At 37.0% G+C, this 22451-nt stretch overlaps 2 protein-coding genes across 8 annotated transcripts; both read right to left on the bottom strand.

The window, feature by feature from the left end:
- Positions 1 to 347: 347 nt before the first annotated feature.
- LOC132115004 (zinc finger protein 367-like) lies at positions 348 to 6524 on the bottom strand. Its single transcript, XM_059523425.1, has 5 exons — positions 5848 to 6524; positions 4525 to 4675; positions 4332 to 4451; positions 2488 to 2626; positions 348 to 1517 (listed from the first exon to the last, which is right to left on the bottom strand). The coding sequence occupies exons 1-5, from the start codon at positions 6103 to 6105 to the stop codon at positions 1283 to 1285; spliced, it is 903 nt and encodes a 300-aa protein (XP_059379408.1). The 5' UTR covers positions 6106 to 6524; the 3' UTR covers positions 348 to 1282.
- A 1333-nt stretch (positions 6525 to 7857) lies between these two features.
- Positions 7858 to 21606, bottom strand: LOC132115005 (dual specificity protein phosphatase CDC14B-like). Of its 7 annotated transcripts, XR_009425393.1 has the most exons (16): positions 21304 to 21605; positions 20167 to 20257; positions 19821 to 19896; positions 19600 to 19692; positions 19348 to 19424; positions 19076 to 19142; positions 18949 to 19011; positions 18771 to 18858; positions 18459 to 18689; positions 16820 to 16958; positions 16566 to 16734; positions 16333 to 16436; positions 13261 to 13403; positions 11572 to 11619; positions 10951 to 11004; positions 8390 to 8427 (listed from the first exon to the last, which is right to left on the bottom strand). XR_009425393.1 is itself a non-coding variant. In XM_059523428.1 (15 exons), the coding sequence occupies exons 1-15, from the start codon at positions 21404 to 21406 to the stop codon at positions 8388 to 8390; spliced, it is 1443 nt and encodes a 480-aa protein (XP_059379411.1). In that variant the 5' UTR covers positions 21407 to 21603; the 3' UTR covers positions 7858 to 8387. The 7 variants fall into 7 exon arrangements, 6 of the variants coding, with proteins under 6 accessions (XP_059379411.1, XP_059379409.1, XP_059379413.1 ...); XM_059523428.1 differs by lacking the exon at positions 13261 to 13403 and having other exon boundaries at positions 7858 to 8427; positions 21304 to 21603; XM_059523426.1 differs by lacking the exons at positions 8390 to 8427; positions 13261 to 13403 and adding an exon at positions 10614 to 10857 and having other exon boundaries at positions 21304 to 21606.
- Positions 21607 to 22451: the final 845 nt, after the last annotated feature.

Below are 22451 nucleotides of genomic sequence, written 5' to 3' on the forward strand. Positions count from 1 at the left end.
TATCCCATCATCCTCTGCAGTTATTATAACACGGCACAAACCTCCACAGACAGTCGTCGGGTCAATTAAAGTATCTTAACTAATTATATATCCCCATTTTTATATAATATCATAAATGACATTAAATAGTTTCAGTGGGTCTTGAAGTCTTTTTTTTCTTCAAGGCTTCAAATCATAGCAAATCAAGCAATAGAGATTAGTTAGAAGTTGTATTTTTTTTAACTCTGAAGTCTTGAAATCCAGGAAAATTGGGATTCACTGCTTCTTACATGGAAATGTATTTCAGTGCTTAAGTGTTGTTTTATTGAATGCAGTTTTGCTGCTTGAAAACCAGACAAACACGCTACTTTAGTTTCTCTTGTGTGTTTTATTTAAAAACAAATGCAACAACCAGGAACAATTTGTATTATTTACAGAAGACTTGAAGTGCTAACACTAATGAGGAGAAGCCCGTCTACATTTACAACTTCAGCACAGCGAACACAACATCTCAGAATAAAACGCTCGATTACATTCTGCTGTCGTGACGGGATCAGCTCATGCTTTATTTCGGGGGGGGGAATATATTATTTCAGTTATAAAATGAAACATCTTCCAGTTTTTGCACGCGGATGCCAAACTAATCTATAAAACCTGCAGACGTGTTCGAACCGAACGAACATCTGAGTAAAGCACGTGAACAGAACGTAGTGTTACGGATCAAATGAGTGCTTTCTGGATCCAGAATCTGAATTTGATCTTTGGGAGAGAGTCAAACAGTTGTAGATTAATATTCTAAGTGCTTCGGTTCACCCATCAACTCTTTACACTAGTATAGAAGCGTGTACCAACGCTGCATCTTAAAGCTGGTTAGTTTTATCAACGTTATTGCGAAGCCTGAGCCGGTGGCTTTAAATAGAGAATAAATACATGATTAAACATGACCGATGTGAAGCGAACCGGACTAATGTAAGAAAGCACTACGCGATCCGCCGTCAGTAAGTCTTCATCTTTAGCAGGTCGGTCACTGCACCCTGTTTCAAACACACACTCACACACACACACACACGCCAAATCCTACTAAAAATCACAAACATCAAAGAAACAAACACTTGTTTCCACAAAGTGCACGACGAAACAAACGCGAGATGTCTCTCGTCTCCTTAACAAGCTGAGAAAACGAAGACAATCTTCATATAATGATATCACTACCATCATAGCAGCCTAAAGGTACAACAGGAAGCAAAGTAAGGTGCTTGTAGCTTATATGAGCCGGGAGGGTCTGGAGGGCGAGGGAAGTCGCTCATGCGGAGAGATTGTTAGCCAGCTCGATGAGCGCCAGTGCACCGTGAAGACGCTCACGCTGCTCTTGCAGACGCCTGCCACCGCTCTTCATTTCGTCCTGCTCCTCTTCTTCACCTTCGTCAGACAGGAGGAAGTCCATAGGATCCTGCTGCTCCTGGTCCTCTATAGCAGTGTTACTCAGAGTCTTAGCTTTAGTCTGCGCAGGCGTCCGCTGCTCCCTCGTCTGCCAGTATCTGACAACACACACACACACACACACACACACGTCATTCTGACGGTCCTGCAGGCTTCAAAATAATAAAACCTTAAAATATTAATAATAATAAAAATAAACATGATAAAAACTTAAAAAGGCGGCTTTTCTTGTTTTTCTTTTGTTTAACTTGATGCATTATAATAACTAGAACTTAAAGATCAAATTTAAATTTGTTAAAACTATGTAGAAACTAAAGAAAAAGAAATGTATATAAAAAATGTAAAAAATTAAATATAATTATTTGACTGATAACTAAAAAAAAAATTACTGTAGTAAAGTAAAAAAAAATTTAACTTGACAAAAAAAAGAAAACAAAAATCAAAGTTTTTTATAGAAACAACTAATATATATATAAACTAAATCACAAAACTGACAAAAACAAAATTCCTACAAAAAGGACAAAATAAAACCAAAACATTTAAGCATGTTGCAAAAAACACTATTTAGATTAACTTGAAGCACTCAAATTACTAAAAAAAAAAGTATGAAAAATGTTAAAAGATATGAAAAACAACAACAAAATTACTTGAATACAAAAATAAAATATATTTTTTAACTTATTTTAGCTTGTTGCTAAGGTGACATGTCTCATCTTTATTTAGTTTAACTTGATGTACTAAAATAACTAAAACTGGGGAAAAAAAGCTATATAGAAATGACTTTAACAAGTATAAAAGCTAAAAGAAAAAAAAGAAAATCAAATGAGATCAAGCTCTTTTTATTTGTGCTTTCATTATATTCAAGTATTTAATTCACTAGATAATTAAGAAATACTACGTGGGAATGTAATTAAATGTAATGTCAACATAACATGATCATCTGAGATATTGATCATCATGTTAATAAGGGCGGGTGACTGTTGATTGACAGGAAATTAGCTGATGTCTGCTAGCATGGCTAACCACTCGACACTTTTGTAGACAAGTGTGTGTTGATGATTTACTCACTTTGCCAGCCATTCGGCCACAGCCTTGTTATCAGCCCCCTGTGATCTCCCGGGGCCCCCGGCGGGCTCCTCGCGCTTCAGCCGGGCGTACGGGTGTTTGGGACAGTGACGGTTAGCGTGAGTGAATCGGCTACTGCAACCTACAACATACAGAAAAATAGTGACTATTCAAATTGGTTGAAATGCTAAACAAATCACGATTCAACTAGGAGTTCATATGAATGAAGGGAACCTACGGTCTTTAGAAAAGTTTAGATGTTTTTTTTCTTTTCTTCTTGCCTCTGTATAATACATATTAACGTTAATAAGTGCAGCGCTGCTTTGTTTACAGCGGTAACCAGTGAAACGCTTTTAGATCCACCTGCTGCAGTTTGTTTACGGCGGTAACCAAGGAAACGCTTTAAGATCCACCTGATGCAGTTTGTTTACGGCGGTAACCAAGGAAACGCTTTAAGATCCACCAGCTGCAGTTTGTTCATGGCGGTAACCAAGGAAACGCTTTAAGGTCCACCTGCTGCAGTTTGTTTTACGGCAGTAACCAAGGAAACGCTTTAAGATCCACCTGCTGCAGTTTGTTTACAGCGGTAACCAGTGAAACGCTTTTAGATCCACCTGCTGCAGTTTGTTTACGGCGGTAACCAAGGAAACGCTTTAAGATCCACCTGCTGCAGTTTGTTTTACGGCAGTAACCAAGGAAACGCTTTAAGATTCACCTGCTGCAGTTCGTTTACGGCGGTAACCAAGGAAACGCTTTAAGATCCACCTACTGCAGTTTGTTTACGGCGGTAACCAAGGAAATGCTTTAAGATCCACCTGCTGCAGTTTTCATAAGTGGTTTGTTTACGGCGGTAACAAAGGAAATGCTTTAAGCGCCACCTGCTGGCAGAGTAAATGGATTGCATTTATATAGCGCTTTCATCAGACCACATGGCCATCCAAAGCGCTTTACAATTTGCCTCACATTCACCCATTCACACACCGACTGTGGTGTCAGCCATTTAAGGCGCCATCCAGCTCGTCGGGAGCAGCTGGGGTTAGGTGTCTTGCTCAAGGACACCTCCACACTTGGTCAGGTGGAGCCAGTGATTGAACCACCAACCTTCCGGTTTGTAGAAAACCTACATGGACCCCTGAGCCACTGCCACCCCCAGAGTGAATCTGTGTCTCGTTCAGCTCGTCTGCGGTTTCTGTTTCATAAAGACATTTTTATGTATTGTTTCACAAATCTGAAGCCAAATCATTCCTTTTTAATTTCGCAATTATACAATCTAACTTAGATTAAAAATTACTCATGTCGCATTCAGCATCTTTGTTTGGATCATGAATAAAATGCAGTGGTTGCCTCTCATTTAAAATGGAAAGAGCACAGACCAAACCTTATTTTGTTTATACGAAGAGATTTATTTGTTTTACTTATTTGATTTGGGGCTTGTTTTAAAATTTCTATTTAGTTTTGTTATTTACATTTACATTATATAAAATTTTGTCATTTAGACAATAGAATCACTTTGTAATTTATTTGAACTGATTATTATTGCCTCACTGCTATTATATTAGTACTTTAAAGCCTATTGTTCGCTTAGGTCTATTTTTATATATATATATATATATATATATATATATATATATATATATATATATATATATATATATATTAAAAAAAAGGGAATTATAATGATCCGATTACTCATCAGAATAATTGACAGACTACTCTGTACCAAAATAATCCTTAGTGACTGCCCTAATGTGAACGGGTGTTTAGCACTAGGGCTGATTGCCTGACTAGAATGAACACTACAGAAACTAGTCAATACTACTTGTGTTTGAGTGAATGCTAACGCTCACCTTTCTCCAAACAGACGAAGGGTTTTTCTCCAGTGTGGAGGCGCTGATGGGTCTTCAGCTGTCCGCTCTGGACGAACGCTTTCCCACAGTCCGGATAATCGCACAGGTAAGGTCTTTCACCTGAGACATGTAGAAGACACTCAATGCTCTCGCTCTGAGATCTGAACACAAAGCTCAATGTGGCGGCACTGACCTGTGTGCGTGCGTTTGTGCGCCTGTAGAGATTTCTCGCGGGGAAAGACGCGGTTGCAGATGTTGCAGCGGATGCGACTGCTGGAGTTCTCGCCCTCGTTGATCAGCTCTCGGACGGTATCTGCCCGCGGGCGTCCGCGCCGAATGCTGTCCTGGAATAAGATCGCAGGAAGATGCATGTTAAAGTCATGACAGAATTAACAATATAAACACAGCCACTTTAAAGGGACAGTTTATCCAAAAATGAAAACGACCTTATGACTTACCCTCTAGCCATCCTAGGTGTACATGACTTTATACTTTAAGAAAAATACATTCCGAGTTGTATTAAATAATGTCCAGGCTCTTCCAAGTTATAATGGGAGTCGAGATTTGGAATCCCAAAAAAAGTGCATTCATCCATCATTAAAAGTGCTCCACACGGTTAATAAAGGCCTCCTGAAGCGATGCGTTTGTGTAATAAACTACACTACACATACGTGATTTAGGCCCATTATTTTCCCTGTTTAAAGCACTATAGAAATATTTGTCTCTACTAATTATTGCAAGAGAACAATAATATATGGTATTTTTATAGTGCTATTAAAAATTGCATCTCAAAAGAAACAAAAACAGAAAAATATGTAAAGTTCATATTTAATAACACAAAACAGTCCCTCATATTAAAAATAACTAATGATCCAACAGCTAAAAGTGCCATATGTAATAAACAACACCACAATGTAATTACTTAATAATAGCATGTTAACATAACACCACACATTATAATTCAGATTTTAATGCAATAACATATATAATCCTATGGTATATGGATAGTGGCATGTCATAATTACGTAAATGGTATATATTTATATACAACTGCACACCACATTAACATTAAAAAATATATTTACGGCAAACTAAATAGTTTATAAAATAGGGTTAATAACATTACATAAATGAATAGTATACAAGCTTATTATAAATGTACGTTCTGAGTAAAAAACGTTTCCTAGTCTCATTTAAAACAAAACGCTAAGAAAATATCTCACAGTCAAGGAATCGTGTAAATATTATATTAACAGTAATTTTAGTGTTTTTTTAGAAGCAAAATCGCTAACATTTTGGCGCGCACGTCTGACGTCACGTCCAACTTCCAGCTGCCGCACAATGGAGGAGAATTTAAAATCCCGGTCTGAGCGCGCGCGTATAATACACGCGTTAATAATCTCTTCACTTACAGATATGTGCTAATAAAAATATATTAGTTTACTTGTGTTATATAATAGAGTATGTTTTACAGCTCTAGTAAAGTATAGAGATTTAACATTCGTTTGATTCTCACCTTGAGGTGTTCAGGGCAGGAGTTGACATCTGAATCGGCAGGAGAGCCGCTGTTTCCGGTCGGTGAGGGGCTCAGAGTCACATTGTGCGCGTTTTCGCCCCAGCGCCACGGATACACCATGAAGTCACTGAATCCGGGGCTTGTGGGCATCAGGGGGTCCGCCGCTCTCGGTTTGATGGGAGTCGTCTTGATCACGGACACCAGAACTCTTTTCGGCGAGTCGTTACAAAATATCACTTGATGTTTGCTGTCAGCCATCGCAAATAACGTTCAGTTAAAATACAACTTAAAACCGTTCAGTTAAAAAATAAAAGTGTAAACAAGTGCAGTTGGAGGATTATCCCGCCTTTAACGTGCCGCCGCTGTTCGCTGTATTACAGAGTCAGTCATTCCCAATGTTACATATATCAGGCGCGGCGCCTTTGATTCCGTTCTCATCCCGAGATCTCACTGCCAGCCAGGAGTTGTTACAGTGAGACGAGCTCGCTCGGTGGTTTCCCGCGTTGGAAATCGCGCCCGAGCGCGGCGCCCAGCCAATCAGCGAGAGCAAGAGCGAATTCAGCCGAGAGAGAACCAATGGCAGACGCCGTGGAATTCTCGCAGCCAACCGCCTTGCTTTGACGCCACGACACTTTTAAAATGTGCCAGCGCGCGCTCTTTCTTGACAGACGCGACGGTTGTCCAATCACAGGATGCGTTGTGTGCTGTACGGGTGGGTCCGCGTGCGCTCTTCCTGCAGTTTAACGTCTCCCGCGTATAATGTTTACATTTAGGTCGATTTAAAGGGAAAGGCGGGCGGGTACGGTGGCGCGAAAGTTACGTAACCAAACCGCCTTTTGTTTCATTGTGTTTCAGCAGCTGTCTCCATACAGCAAAGTGAAGCATGACAAGCCTTTAATTATTTGATTCTTTCTAAGATAAAAAGCTCCCGCGTGAAAATAACATCTGCTGTATTTCTTTCGGCGCCTTGAAAAACAAAAACATACACCACACACACAGATATATATATATATATATATAGTTACAATTTTTTAGAATCATTTCCACATTTCACTCAGTCATGTCTATTTTAAACAATTAAATTATTTATTTTATAATGTGTGCTATTTATGGATGATTATGTATTTAGAAAACAAATTAATGACTCAAACAATAAAGCAGTTTTTGGTGTCATATTTTAGAATTGCAATTCTTTTTGGGAGACATGCTTAAATTCTCTGCTAGTTAAAATTAGCTGCAAACACCAGCCATTTTAGACCATCATTAAACTATAAACAAGTGTCCTAAAACTCTAAAGTGCCTTTTAATAATAATAATAATAATATTTAATAATAACTAGACAAATAAAGTTTGTGAACAAACTTTGAAGTTGGCTTGAGAAAGCCAATTTGAAGTGGTTTAAAACCTTGTAGTTTGAAGGTTTTCAGTAAAATAAGTCTTAAGTTTGAATTAACAATGGTATAAATAGAAATTTTAAAATGGTTGTTAGATGCTAGGGTTTTCGGGGTTGCTAGGGTATTTTGTTTGGTTACTAGGGTGTTGCCATGCGGTTGCTAATTCTAAACTTTAAAGTGCCTTTTACATTAGTGTTTACTGGATAAGGATTTTTAATTATTTTAGAGATTGCAGTCATAACAAAATTTCTAGTCAAATAAGTTAGATCCGAGCTTAACCTGAACAATTATATCTACCTTTTTTTTGAGTAATATGAATTTTACTCAAGTTTCTATATTGTTTTAATTTATTTTGGAATTAATTGTTTAATATTACAAATATAATACTATTTTAGTAAAAAATAAATGGAAAAACAATGTCTTGGAAGAATTTTTTTTTTTAATTTCAGTTATTTTAAGTTTTTTTTTTTTTTTTTTTAAGTTTTAGTTAACTATAATATCCCTCATATTGATTTAAATTCATATTGATAATTAGTGGGTCCAAACGCAAGTGCTGTTAAGGGACAGGAGGATAAATCCAAGTAAACATAGAAACAATGTTCATTCAAGAACCACATTTGCATAGCAGAAAGGGTTTATTAAAAGAGATATAGGAAAGGATTTGAATCATGTGTGAAATAATCATGATTTAAATTTGATCGTCAAAATAAAAGGTATGCATTATTTACAGTAAAAAAACAAAACAAATAAAACAGTAATTTTAGTCTATCAAACTCCAGCATATATACAGCTTTCATTTACGGGTAGCACAGTATGATTCATATTCGGTTATTTACAGTCTGTCACACTTCTGTAAGTATTAATAAACTTCTAGCTACATTATTAAAAAACAATATTACAGGTTAAGTAACAATGCATAATGGCAAAGGCAGCTTCTGACACTCATGATGTTTACAATGGCATAAAGTCAAACTTCACAGATGCATAAAGCTCTCTGATTTAAAAATAAACTCCTTGCTTTCTCTTGATCAAATAAAAATGGTTAACATCTGCCGATTTCTCAGTAAAACAACAATTTATAGTAGATCAGTTAGACTAGGAGTAAAGTGATGGTGATATCAGTGATGTTGGTCTTTACTGGGTCCTTCAGCGGAGGAGAGGAAATCGAGCTTTGGGGATGGAGTTACTGTAAAATAAGAAAATACAGCACTATTAGAAATCACTTTCCTTCTTCGGGACAGAGATCGTCTATTACAGGTAAAGTTGGCAAGGCAGTGAAAATATAAAAACCTGTTAAAAATTCAAAGAAAGACGAAATTAATTAAATAGAGGCCCGTTCATAACTGGTATTCACTAATCTCAGGCAATGAACAAATTTATGTTTTTGAAAAATCTCTCCTGCAGCTGCATTTATTTGATAAAAAATACAGTAAAAATAGATAAATATTATTAGAATTTAAAACAGCCGTTTTCTATGTGAATCCTTTCTATATTCCTGTAGCTCAATTGGTAGAGCACTGCACTATCAAGCACAAGGTTGGGGGTTTGATTCCCCGGGAACACATGATAGGTAAAAAATTGATAGCCTGAATGCACTGTAAGTCGCTTTGGATAAAAGCGTCTGCTAAATGCATAAAATCTCTGTTAAAGTGTAATTCATTTCTGTGATGCACAGCTGTATTTTCAGCATCATTCCTCCAGTCTTCAGTGTCACATGATCTTCAGAAATCATGAAAATATGATGATTTACTGCTCAAGAAACATTTCTGATTATTATCAATGTTGAAAACAATTGTGCTGCACAATATTTTTGTGGAAACTGTGATGCATTTTATTTTTCAGGATTCACAGATAAACAAAGTTAAAAAGAACAGCATTTATTCGAAATCGAAATCTTCTGTAACATTATAAATGTCTTTACTGGGACTTTTGAGCAATTTAATGTGTCCTTAATGAATAAAAGTATTAAAAAAAAAGTTTTCAACACTGATAATAATCAGAAATGTTTCTTGAGCAGTAAATCATCATATTAGAATGATTTCTGAAGACTGGAGGAATGATGCTGAAAATACAGCTGCACATCACAGAAATGAATTACATTTTAACAGAGATTCACACAGAAAACAGTAGGGTGGCACGGTTAAATTTTTTCACGGTTCGGTTTGTTTCACGGTTTTAGATTCACGGTTTTCGGTACAGTTCGGTTTGTGCTATGTTTATGGAAAAACTACTTTCTAATAAAAATAAGAATATTCCATCCAACTACAAGCAACAGCACAAATAAATACAACAGAGTAAAACAATTAAAATAAAAATAAACATTGATTTTCAGTTTTTATTTATTATTATTTCTTTTAGGTACAGTAGGTCTAGCATTAGTTTTTAGGTAGAAATTGAATAAATTAATCAAAATGTAAAACAGCATTAAATATTGGACTGTATAAAATAAAAAGAGTATTCTTTATTAGTTACAAAAGCTTTAATCAAGAGCAGTGTTTTTGTTGCTGCTGTTTGCTTAATATAAAGACTTTACGAGCATGCACTGATCCAGTGCACTGATACAGCAGGCCTACATTCAGGCGGCTATGTCTGCTATAGGATACTTACCTTCTGATATAACTTTTGTCAGAATTTGTCCATTTAAACACAATACTTCAAAGAGAGCTTAATATTTGGATGCGATCTGAGGCGCTGGTTTGCGTGCTTCGGATGAGCGCATGCACAAATCTCACTGCGCACTCGAGCTCACGTCCTCTGGCTCTTAAATGTGTAAACTGACAAAGCTTAAATGCGTTTAGTTTAAACACATTAACGCGTGCTGTTCAGATCTCATCTGTGTGCGCGCGCTATCAGCACCCAGGTGATGACGGAATAAATGACTGCTCATATTCCAGCATACTGAATTAGCATTGATCAAGAGTGCATGGTTTGTCCAAGGTTTTTTTTTTTTTCTAAATCGCTGTTGTTGTAATGTCTGGGAAGCCAGAATGCACATCCATTAACAGAAACATACTGTATATTAGCTGAACCCTGTTTGTTTTACGTGTTATTTATAGCAAACCATATTACAGGTGCTTTGTCGGATTTAAGTTGAACCGCGGTCCTAGCGCGTGCCGAACCGTGTGTGGTGAACCAAGCAGTTCAGGTTTTTTTCAGCGAACCGTGCCACCCCTAGAAAACAGCTGTTTTACATTCTAATAATAACGTCACATTTTCTGTATTTTTTATTAAATAGCCTTGGTGAGCATAAAAATTTTTTTTTTTAAATGGTAATTATTCCAAACCTAAACTACGCAGCTTTAAAAGCCTAAAATATCATCATGCATAAATCTGATCACAGATGATGCATGAAACACACGTTACAACCAGGAGTAAACGACTCCGAGTCATGCTCACAGACTGAGTGTGCTTGGGATCCTGTAGGAGTCATTTAATGTGAATCATCCATCAGCAGACAGTGTGCAAGCAAAGACCAGAGATGCCTGCTCTTCCCGTCAGCAAGTTTGACTCCTTAATGAAAATATTGTTGGCCACTGAACCAGAAAACATATGATCCTTTTCACAGGCCATTACGTGCAAGCTGCCTAAAGACTTGGCGAGCCTTGATTGTAAAGGGCTGTGAAAGGAAAACGTCAACTGTGAATATGGATGTCAGACTTACGCAAGTCGCTTTAGCGCAAAAGGCTTAAAAACTCAGTAAAATACTAACCTACTGGTCCTGCTGGATCCAAGGGAAGCCCGAGCTCTTTTCCTTTTGTCTGAGCTGTATGGAAGATATTTTACAGATTCACTTGATAGTTTTATTTTATACATGTGTATATATACACACAAATAAAAAAAAATTTAATATAAATTTTATATATATATATATATAAAGAGAGAGAGAATGATAACTAATTTACAATAATAATAATTAGTAATAACTAGACAAGTTTGTGAACAAACTTTGAAGTTGGCTTGGTAAAGCATATTTGAAGTGGTTTAAAAGCTTGTAGTTTGAAGGTTTTCAGTTAAAGAAGTCTGAAGTTTGAATAAACAATAGTACAGATAAAAAATTAAGATGGTTGTTAAATGCTAGGGTTTTCAGGGTTGCTAGGGTGTTGCAATGCAGTTGCTAAGGTATTCTGGGTGGTTGTTAGGGTGTTATGTGGTTGCTAGGTCCCCAGGGTGGTTGCTAGGATGTTGCTATGTGGTTGCTAAGGTACTCAGGGTGGTTGCCATGTTTGATTGTCTAGTTGCTAGAGTGTTGCTGGATAGATACATTTACTGAGTTTCAATCATTTAAGCAAGGATATAACAAGATCTTATTTAAATAAAGAAGAAATGTTACCTTAATGGATTTGGTGTTGATTTGGTGTGAATAGTATTTTCTTCTAACCTGCAGGTAAAGAAAAAACAAAAGTTCAGTGTGATGAAAACAAGCAAAATGGCTAAAAATAAAAAAGGATGGAGCTTTGATGCGTTGGATTCTCTGATGCACAGACAGAGCATCACGCATGCGGAGAGAGATTCCACATCCCTCCTGTTACACATGATATCATCACGCATGTTCATACATGTAGCATTTGATTCAAAATCATCCTTTAAAGCCTCAAATGAGTTACATGAAGGAGAATAACTCCATAAGACCATTTGATGAAGAGAGGAAAAACCTTGAGAGGAACCAGATTATCCCCCCGTCAGCACATTCATCAAACATGATCCAGTTACATAACGTGTGTGACACTGGTCTTATGTTTACTGAATGAATGATCAGATTGTGTACAATGTGGTGTGATAAAGTAAGCACAGATAAGGGAGCTTATTTTACCTGCAGCTCAACATTAAAGCTAAAAAAAATCAATGCATGATTTATGACACATTCTCATGAGCTTCAGCAAAATGCAGTTAATGCACAGACAAATCAAGTCCCATTATGTTTAGCCTTGTAAAACTCAACACACCTAAACTGAAGTGAAGCGTTTCAGAAAGGAGCACAGTAATATTCTGGGTTTAATACACGTTAAGATCTATTAAAAGCAGCATGTGAGTCAATGTTTAATACCACAGGAAATAACTGACTCAAAAAAAAAAAAAAAATTCACAAAATGTAAAGATTACACATTAACAGATTAAAGTAAAATTCACAAACTAAGCTTGCTATACAAGTAGTTTTATAAATGTATATTATGCAAATATTTCACAGTAAGGTCTAATAATGAGCAATGTGTTTTTACAGTAGTTATTAGTTTTTGTTAATGTTAAAATAAAATTGTTCTATATTTGTTCAATTTTTATGCTTTAGTAAATGTTAATACATTACGATTAATACATGCTTTACAATTATTTTTTATTGTTTGTGCATGTTAACTAATGTTTACAAATGAAACCTTATTGTGTTACAAATATTTAATTAACTCATAAAATGTTGAAATAAAATAAAACTTAAGAAAATGTTTTTGGAAACTATCTGAAATAGGTCTTAAGATTAACTTGATGTACTTAAAATAAAAAACAAGACACAAAAAAAGTAATATTTTTTAATTTTAAAATAAAATCCATATAAAAACAAAATCTAAATGTAAATATGAACAAAATCTAATATAGTATTTTAATGATATGACATTAAAAAAACTTTAACTTCTGCATTATGCATGTAATATTACCAGAAAGGTAATCTTCATGCAGAGAAAAATTTATATTAATTTGATGCTAATCTCCAACCAGTTCATCTGTAAATAAACTAAAGATGAATTCAAGTGCTTTCATAAAAACAGGAGTCTGACATTTCTGCTTTTAAAGCCTTCAACTACAAGGCCACATTAACTTCTATTTCAAGTTCTTTGCTGAAACTCAGGTAGTTTTATGGCCTTTTTTGTTTTAATATAATAAAACCAGTCGATTATTTTGTGTAATGCTGTAAATAGAGTGTATCTCTTCTGAAATCAAACCGAAATGAATCAATCGATGCTTGATCTCAGATTGACGGTTGTCGGGAAGCCTGTGATATTTGTAAAGGATGATCTGTCGAGACACTTACAGCATTCCAGTCCAGAGACGGGCTTAAGAGAAAGCATTTACAATCCCACCCCGTCTATACAGTAATGGATGGAAGGGAAGCCAAACAACATCCAGCAGAAGACAACGCTACAGAGAGCAGAGAGCAGCATGGCTAGTGGCCGTCTAGACACAGGGGCGAAATTCAGAACAAAAACAAGGAAGGAACGAAAGATTGGAGACTCATCTTTTCCCGCCGCACACTGGATGGATCTGTAGAGTGTGTACAACTGTATTCACTCCACTTCTGCCTGTTCACACCTCGATTACAGCATGAATTCTGATCATGTGCTTTAACCCTCAGAATCTGAATAGTATTTTGCACTCCCAGTCTGTTTGGACTCAAAGAATCTTTATTTTGTATAAAATAGTCATAAGTTAACATTTTTCAGTTAAAACCATATTGTATCTCATCAGCAACTTCTCATTAATGAGTGAATGTGGAAAAAAATTAATTGAATGTCACCAATACATTTATCCCTTTTCAATTATTAATATATTAAGAAATTCTTCAAAATTTCTAATTACACAAGAACCACAATGCCCCCCCCCACTCCAAAAAAAGAGGAAAACCTATGCAAATTATATATTTTCAATATAGATTAGAATTTTTTTTTTTTTATAAGAACCTATAATATGAGAATTATCAGTATTAACCCCATTGGTTCTAATAAGAATTAATATTGAATTAAATTCTTTTGAATTTATAACTCATGATTGTTAAAAAAATAATAAATTTAAGAAACCAACATATTTACTTCTAACAAAATAATTTTCCCCCCATTTTAATTGTTTTCCCTGCACTTCTAGCATAAACTTTCACTTTCAGATGTAAAAGTAATTAATTACATATTTATGTTTTTCAACAAAATTAAACTCAATTGTGAGTGAGATATTGGGAAAGGTCTAAATGTATTTTACTTCATAAATAATATTTTTACATCAAATGGGACTCAATACATAACCGGGTCAATAATGACCCGAACAGGGTCTTTAATCATTTGCAAAGTTTTGTTCTCCTACTAAAAACTATGCTTTTTAAAAAATGTTCTGTTGGTCAAAACAGACCTGGATGCGTTGTAAGGGTTTGCGGATATCTTTCAGGATTTTTTGATCATGACTTTGTGCCGTAATATCCCAACAAAGAGAGTTAACGCTCTTTTATAGGCACTTTAATATTACAAAGCTCAAGCCTACTAAATGGAAATGGTTTCCAATTGTAAACTGAATCTATATTCGCCATCTGAGATCAGATCCAGTCTGCAGTGCAAACGAAAAAGACGATCAAAGCAAAATGACCACAGTGTGTTACAATAACACAAAGCAGTTCATACACTTCATGCAGATGACAAATCAAGCACATTCACCATCAAACAACACCATGCACAGCAAAGACCTTGTGAGATGCTCTCATGCATGTTTGTTACACAAAAATTAATGAAAATGTTAGTTTTCCAGGACATGCAAAGGAAGATTTCTACATGGAAAAACACTTATGGTGAACACTTTTGTTGTGACCCCATAAACACGCTTTCCAAAAACAGTCTTGGCTTTAAAAACGCTGGTTCTCAGTGAACGGGGAAAGAGAATGAGACGAGATGAAATGAAGAGCTGCGACAGTCTCACATTCATTACGCGGGGCGATGATGGCGTCACATCTCAGGACTTACCTGACGGGTGTCTCTCACGCCCCGTCATTCTGCTACCATTTCAACGCCACACAACAGTCGGGCCACAGCGAGCCCAGCAAACTGCAGCACTTTACTACCATTCGCCTGCCGTGTGATAAAAGGCTTTTGGAGTCTCTCGTCTCGCTGGCACAATCATTAAGAGGAAGACTGAGGTTTTTAACTCATGCAGTTAGTCTAACATATCATGCACACACTTAAACATCCATCAACACGTGAAAACCACTACATATGCATGACATCTGACTGGATGAGTGTCTAACGCGCTACTCTCTCCAAACTGTACACATCCACTGGGGCCCAGATTGTAATGTATATTTTAAATGGCGCTCTTATGCTGGTGGATTTGGTTCTTAACTCTATAAAGCTGTTAAATAGGCCTCTTAATGATCATTAAGATTAAAACTTTGCTGTCGCACTGATAGTTTAGAGTTTAAGTATAATTGTCTAAATGTCCAGTCAAATCTTGTCTGATTCTGATCAAGTAAAGGTCAGAATAAGGTCAGTAATATCTCCAGATGAACTCTTCCTGGACTGAAGCAGCTCAGCTTTACCTGATTCTCCATCAATCATGTTTTAGAGTCTCAAATCTGATCCTCAGGATCTTTTGAGGAGCGTTTGTTTCCAGAAGCTTTACTTTCACTGTTCCTCAGCGGAGGAATGATCTTCAAAAGCCTCCAGAACATCTCACATCTTCTGAGGAGCCTTTATTTCTTCAGCTCTCAATCACTGTGTTATATGTGCGGATCATTTACATCTCATCTCACTGACACACATTACTGGAGATATAGAGCACAGACTCATATTTAGATCCACTCTACTGTTAGAAAGATCTCACTGATTTACATCACAAGCATCAGAGAAATATCAGCTTCTACACTAAATTGCATATTTTTGCTCAGTTTGAGTTTTTGAATAAAATAGAGCTGTTTCCTCCATATTCTCACTGTATCCGATTATATGAGCCATGAAAGCCTGATGCATCAGATATGATACTTTTTTCGATATCTTTCTAATGGCTCGATGAACTGCTCCATTCCAAAAACTCTTTATATGTCAGGCTTACATTTTTAAATCAAGGTTTCAAATGAAGTTTGCATGCATTCATTGTAGCAATAAAGGAACAATCAAAGATCACAAGTCTAATAAATCACTAAGTAAACTTGCCAATTTGAAATATAGGCTAGTATGCATTACTCTGAAATCATAAAAAAATGATAAAAATATGACTATTGAAATCAATCATGGATCATACTGAAGGGTCAATCAATCAGATTTCTTCCGCACCAGTGGAGATGTACCGTCTGGCCTCGATGTCTACATGTAAATGCATGGACAGAAGAGTGACATAATGGAGAAGAACTTACGATATTGAACCCGTGGCTGCTCTGGACTGCCTCTTACTCTTCAGAGCTCTCAGTTTGTCGCCTTGCGTGAGTCCCCTGCACTCCTCTTCCTCTTCCTCAGTGTGCTAACCAGTGAAAAAACTAAATCTGGTTAACAATCACTCAAGCAATGCCACGTAAAAACAAAAATGGCTGCTTTGCATGTTGATCTTTTCATGTCCATGGGATGTTCCGGAATAAATAGATCTACTCACCGTCTCAGAGGCTGTTTTTCTCTGTGAAATATTCTTGTTTGTACCATTAATGGAAATATCTTCCACTCCTAATAGGATTCCAGCCACTAGTGTTTTACTTGAGCCGTTTTCCTGCTCATTTATTTTTTGACGGTACAAATCACCCTCTGCCCACAGACTCGCCTGCTTTCTGTTACATTAAGACATGTATGCATTAATATGAAAATCCCATGCATATTGGTACATGGATCCATTGCTTTGGATTAAAGACTCACTTGTCTATGAAGTTCTGCTGAGGTCCGATGATCGAACCGGGTCTGCAGATCCTGATCCAGGCGATAACTTCAGCTGCCGTCAGTCTGAAGTGTTTCATCATATAACAGCCAATCAGTGTCCCTGTTCGGCCCAAACCGGCTGAAACACACGGTGGTTTTGCCTGTTAATATTTCTAATGGAACTGAACCAAGAAGACTCAGATCCACTGATGAACTGAGATGGACTTGCTGAATCCTGCAATAAAATGAATGCAACGATTATATGGACATTTGTGCAGAATAGTTTTAAAGTAGGGCTGTTATTTTAACGTGTTGTACTAATTATTTCATTTAATGAAGTGCTCCGTCCAGACCGGTCCGTCATCTTCCACTGATGCAGTGTCTGATGAACATGAGTCTATTAGAAAGCAGTTATATGAGCCTAAAATTCAAGATACGAGTGAAAAAAATAAATAAATATCCAATATCTGCATAAATACAAATATTATACAGCAATTCAATAAACAAGAATACGGCTATATTTTAGACAATATTGTCAACATTGTTTTTGCAATGAAATTAAATTAGCTCCAAACCAAGCCACAGCAGAACTGTTGAGTGTCTCTGATCAACACACAGCAGGGATTCATTACTGAAAGAATCGAGTGAGTCAATGATTCAGTAACTCGATTCATAGAGACAGTAGCCGTTTCACAATACCAAGTATGCAAAGTTCTGACTTGGCAAGTTCGACTCAAGAGTGCGAAACTAAACGAACCGCAGCGTACTCAATAACGTCACTCAGCTCAGCTCAAGTGTACTTAAGTGTAAGAGGCTTATATAATAGGAAATAAAGACAAACGCAAACTATTCAGTCAAACGTATGCTACAAACTCAGTGCTGTATTTCAAATAAACACTTTCTTTATAAATAAACCACAGATTTGAATTTCAATCAACTACATTCTTGCCAGAAAAACTGTTAAAGGAGTAGTCCACTTTAGAATGAAAAGACAACATTTTGAAAAATGTTAGTATATGAACAGGTGATGGGCACCATTGACTTCCATAGTATTTTTTTATTTCTACTTTGGAAGTCAACAATGCCCATCAACTGTTTGTATACTAACATTTTTCAAAGTATCTTCATTTGTGTTCAACAGAAGATAAAAACTCATTCAGGTCTGGAACAAGTGGAGGGTGAGTAAATGATGACAGAATTTCCATTGTGGAAGTGAACTACTCCTTTAAAACTACATTTCGCGACAGTATAGCAGTTACATTTTCAAATCTGTCCCACTTCGTTCGCCGGAATGAATGAGTGTATGACAGTTAGCGGATGATAGAGATTACAGTTTATGTTTTAAAAATTTCTATTTTTATTACAAACATGCATTGATTGGCCTTTATTCACCCAACGGAGCTGTATGAGGCACTTTTTATTATGGATGGATGGGGTTTATTGGACTTCTTTTGGACTATTAACACCCATTCACTGCCAATATGAAGCTTGGAAGTGCCAGGACATTTTTAGATATGACTCGATTGTATTCGTCTGAAAGAAGAAAGTCATGTTCACCTAGAATGGTTTTTAGGGTGAGTAAATCATGGGCCAACAATTTTTTGGGTGAACGGTCCCTTTAAGCTTGAAATATCCGAACCTTTGCAGTGGACCGCAATGGCTCCATCTGCATTCTCGCAGATGTTCAGGAATTTGGTGACGATGGCATTGTTGGGCGTACTGCCGTCTACAAAAAACAGGTCGTGGTGCTTGAAGCCCATGTCTGTGAAACGCTTGGCGTCGTACATTTTCCTGTTGAGCCGGATGATGTTGGTGATGTTGTGCTTCCTGAAGTAGGGGAAATACGCTTCAGGGGCATGAAGAGGGTATCCTGATTGAAAAACAAATATACGATTCCAGTTCTTATTTCAAAGCATTAGTATAATGGGTGATCAAGCCAATTTATACGCACCATTCTCAATTTTGCTATTTGGATGAGGGCCGCTAAAAGCCAAAAACTTTCCTGGAATTATCCAGTTGAAATCTCCATTTTCTGCCCGCTGGAAATAAATAAATAAATCTGCATCATGTCTCTCAGTGTGTGGCTGAACTCTTTAACCTTTATTGATTCTACAACACCACAAACTCACCTCATAATGTTCATATTCCTCCACATTAAACTTGGAGAAATCCAGCCAGCCGAACTGGAGAGCCTGAAACACACGGAATGCGATCAGCAAACACTCCTGATGAAGCATCAGAGAGACTCTGGATTACCTTGTGAATGGCCCGTAGACAGTCAAGGATATTCAGATTGAACATGCACGCTCCAAAAGATGCATCTCTGTTAAATGTAATAAAAAATTAAGTCAAAAATGAACAGAAATCTAGAAATTAACCAAAATAAATAAGATTTGTAGACACTACTGATTTAAATAGATTTTGTATTTTCCTTGAGGCCCACATGTTTTGATTTTTTTTGGCCAGAAAAACTTGGTATTAAATGAAATCGATATTCTTAAATAACTAAGGGGATACATTTAAATTACCGAAAAGGAAGATAAGATCCATTTTGAGAGAGCAGAAGGCTGTACGCTTCTTCTGGTGTTTTCTGTAGATGCATTACCTGAAAGAGGAGAAAGGTGACTTTTCCACGTCTAAATATCAAAATAAAAAACAAGCAACATTTTACTTGCACTTCAAAAAAAATGAAGAACATTTCATCAGGCTGCACTTTCATGAAAGTGAAGTCTTTAGGCTAAACGAAAAAAGTAAATATAAAGCTGGATTGGGAAACTTACAGCATAAGAGCCGATCAAATACGCAGCATTGGCTTGTTTCTTTCGGTCACCACAGGTATAAAACACAATTGTCTTCTTTGCAAGAGCACAAGACTTTTGAATTAGAAGAGCACAAATTTAAAAACATTCCAATACAGTTACACCAACACTTGCATGCTTGCATACAAAGACTGCTTAATTGAACAGTGTAATGTTGTGGCAGCATAATGAAGCGTCATTACCTTTAGCTTCTTGTTAAGTTTGCAATAGAAGCGATAAAACATGGCCAGGTTGAGCGGGCCAAAGTCTGCATAGAAGCTGTTCAAATATAAAAAATCAAAGATGTCATTGATAAAGGTCTGGTACAATCCATAGAAACTATATGTATAATTAACAGGCTTTTCTATACAGGGAAAAAACACTATCATATTTGATCCCTCAAAAGATTCAGATTATCAGATTTGAGACTCAACAAAAAAAAAAAATTATTGATGGAGAGTCAACTTTATAGTGTTTATTGACTTATACTGTCCCTAATCATGAGCCATTCAAGAGTATTTTAGAAGTAATGCATAAAGGCACTCTCACTTCTCATAGGAAAGCTCTTCATCGATGCAGAAACAGTGTCTGTCAGGACTGCTCTTCACCTTCTGATGAAGAAGAGCAAAATACAGCTGATCTGAAAAACAAGAGTCCAAACAATACAGCGATCTCTCACAGTGACTGTACTTACAGCAGATTGCATGCAGTCTGTGAATATAAACACTTGTGATTGGCATGCATTGGTTTAAATCCTGGAGTGAGTTCTCAAACAAACCGTGAGAGAACAAAATATGTGCACGAATAAGAAAAAACAGACAATGAAATAGGAGCCTCACCTTTAATGAACTCGACGCAGTTTGACAGATCACATGTTTCTATTGTAACATTGTTCCGGAGCATTGTTTAATCTCGGTTTAGTTTAATAATAATAAACCCAACACACATTTACAAATTCAAACAAAACAGTGTAACGTTAATTTAGGTCGACCCCTGAAGAAATAATGCAAAATGCAGCGAATTTAAAAGAACGTAAAATATATTTTACTTGTCCAACCTGTTTTATGCAGGAAAACCTGCATAAAAAAATATTAAATTAAAACTGAAAAAAATAACGCCACGCGAGCGATCTGCCTCTGGCCTGAAGTCTGAATAAAGTTCCGTTTAAAAATCCAACGCAACGTTAAACCATTTCCCCGCGCTTGATTGGCTCACAGACGCACCGCTGACACGTCAATAACATGAAGCTCCTCCCTCCAGAATTTAAATTGAGCAGCAGGCAGTGTTCGATTCTAATTGGCACGCTGCCCAAGCCGTTGCTAAGAGAGAAGAGCCGACTGGCCAATAGAATCTCACATAACTCTGACTGAAAGCTTTGATTCACTATTATTATAATGATCCATTATTACACTCATTTCGCGGTGAGCGAACAGAACAAAGAAGCTCGTTCCGTTTCTAATGTTACACAGACACCATTAGAGAGTTATCCTGACATATAATCAACACTAATCTCTACATAAACAGCAATTAGTTTGTGATGTGATCTCATCTTTCGTGTTAAAACGGCCATCCCGTGGAGTAAACCGCCAAACAAACCACTGACAGGATTTGTCCGTCGAGACTTGACTACCTCAGCGGCGGTTTAACCCTTTCAGATCATTCCGGCCGTGTCTGTAGTTTGTTTACCTGTGATAGGAAGGTAAATATCGCGCTTGGAATCCGTCTGCTCCCTCAGAGACGCGCGGAGTCTTTTCCTCGACTCGTTCCGTCGCTCGCTCTTGCGCTTCATGCCTCCCTACGCGTGAAAAGATGGCGTTTCAAACGCGAACGCGCGATGGAAGAAGCATTTGCGTTTTTATTTGCGTAGTCCGGCTCCTAACGTCTCCATGGGCTGCAGACCAAATTGAATTTGAGGCCACTTGTCCTTCCAGTGATGTAAGGCAAGTTTCTTAAAGCTTTGTGAGTGACGTCACTGCGCAACCATCCCTGATACCCAACATCCGGGCAACTCCAAGGTCTATAGCTACAGTTGGCATCTAGTCATAGCTGGGGGCGTGGCAAGGGCGGAGTCGGCGTGGGGGAAAACACTGCGAACATCGTGTGTATCTGAATGACAAAAATGCACATATTGAGCACTCATTCCCAGAGACACGTAGAACAATTGTAGTCTCTTTTAACTTTAATATTCATATACACAAGTCCATGTCGATATTTGATTCATTTTACAGCCCTAATGTAGATGTATTCATTCAAAAATAGCCAAATTCCGTGACGTTCTGCTTTATACAGCAAGTTGTATTTTGACTGGATTCCGCGATTCAGTCATTTCGCAAACACAGACGGGGTGAATTTATGAATGAAAGTGTAAAAGTTCTGACACAAAACTAAGTTGTAACGTGTCCACACGCTTTTTTAAGTGGGTTTATTTTCGACACTAGGCTAATGTGACGGTCCTCTATGTTTCAGTCTCGTTGTGTATGTGGAACATCTGCACAAGGGGGAAACTACACGAATCAGGAATGGAATGACATCGCAGACAGAGAATAAAACAGCCCTACACGACACACAGTAAATCAGGAGGAGGAATAGCATTAGCAGCAGCCATGCAACATATACCACATTTAACATTATCCTCTAAAACTAATGACTCACTCGACGTCAAACAAACAGCATTCATCTCTTAGTTGCATCAAAATAAAAATACAGTGAAATAAAACATTGTGTAGTGATATTTAAAGCACTTAGGCTATTATTGTCTCTGCAGCGTTTTACATGCGACTTACCACAGCAGTTATCAAATGTTCTGCTGTGGATTACCCAGAATTCGCTGCTTT

This window comes from Carassius carassius, chromosome 34 (assembly GCF_963082965.1).
Source record: "Carassius carassius chromosome 34, fCarCar2.1, whole genome shotgun sequence".
NCBI lineage: Eukaryota > Metazoa > Chordata > Actinopteri > Cypriniformes > Cyprinidae > Carassius > Carassius carassius.

Coding starts and splice junctions, on each gene's coding strand:
- LOC132115004 (XM_059523425.1), bottom strand. CDS start 6,105: ATGGCTGACAGCAAACATCAAGTGATATTTTGTAACGACTCGCCGAAA. Junction 4,452..4,524: donor GCACAAACGCACGCACACAG/GTCAGTGCCGCC, acceptor TACATGTCTCAG/GTGAAAGACCTTACCTGTGC. Junction 1,518..2,487: donor GTGGCCGAATGGCTGGCAAA/GTGAGTAAATCA, acceptor GTGTGTTGTCAG/ATACTGGCAGACGAGGGAGC.
- LOC132115005 (XM_059523426.1), bottom strand. CDS start 21,406: ATGAAGCGCAAGAGCGAGCGACGGAACGAGTCGAGGAAAAGACTCCGC. Junction 18,690..18,770: donor AAATAGCAAAATTGAGAATG/GTGCGTATAAAT, acceptor TTTTTCAATCAG/GATACCCTCTTCATGCCCCT. Junction 16,735..16,819: donor CAGCAGAACTTCATAGACAA/GTGAGTCTTTAA, acceptor TTAATGTAACAG/AAAGCAGGCGAGTCTGTGGG.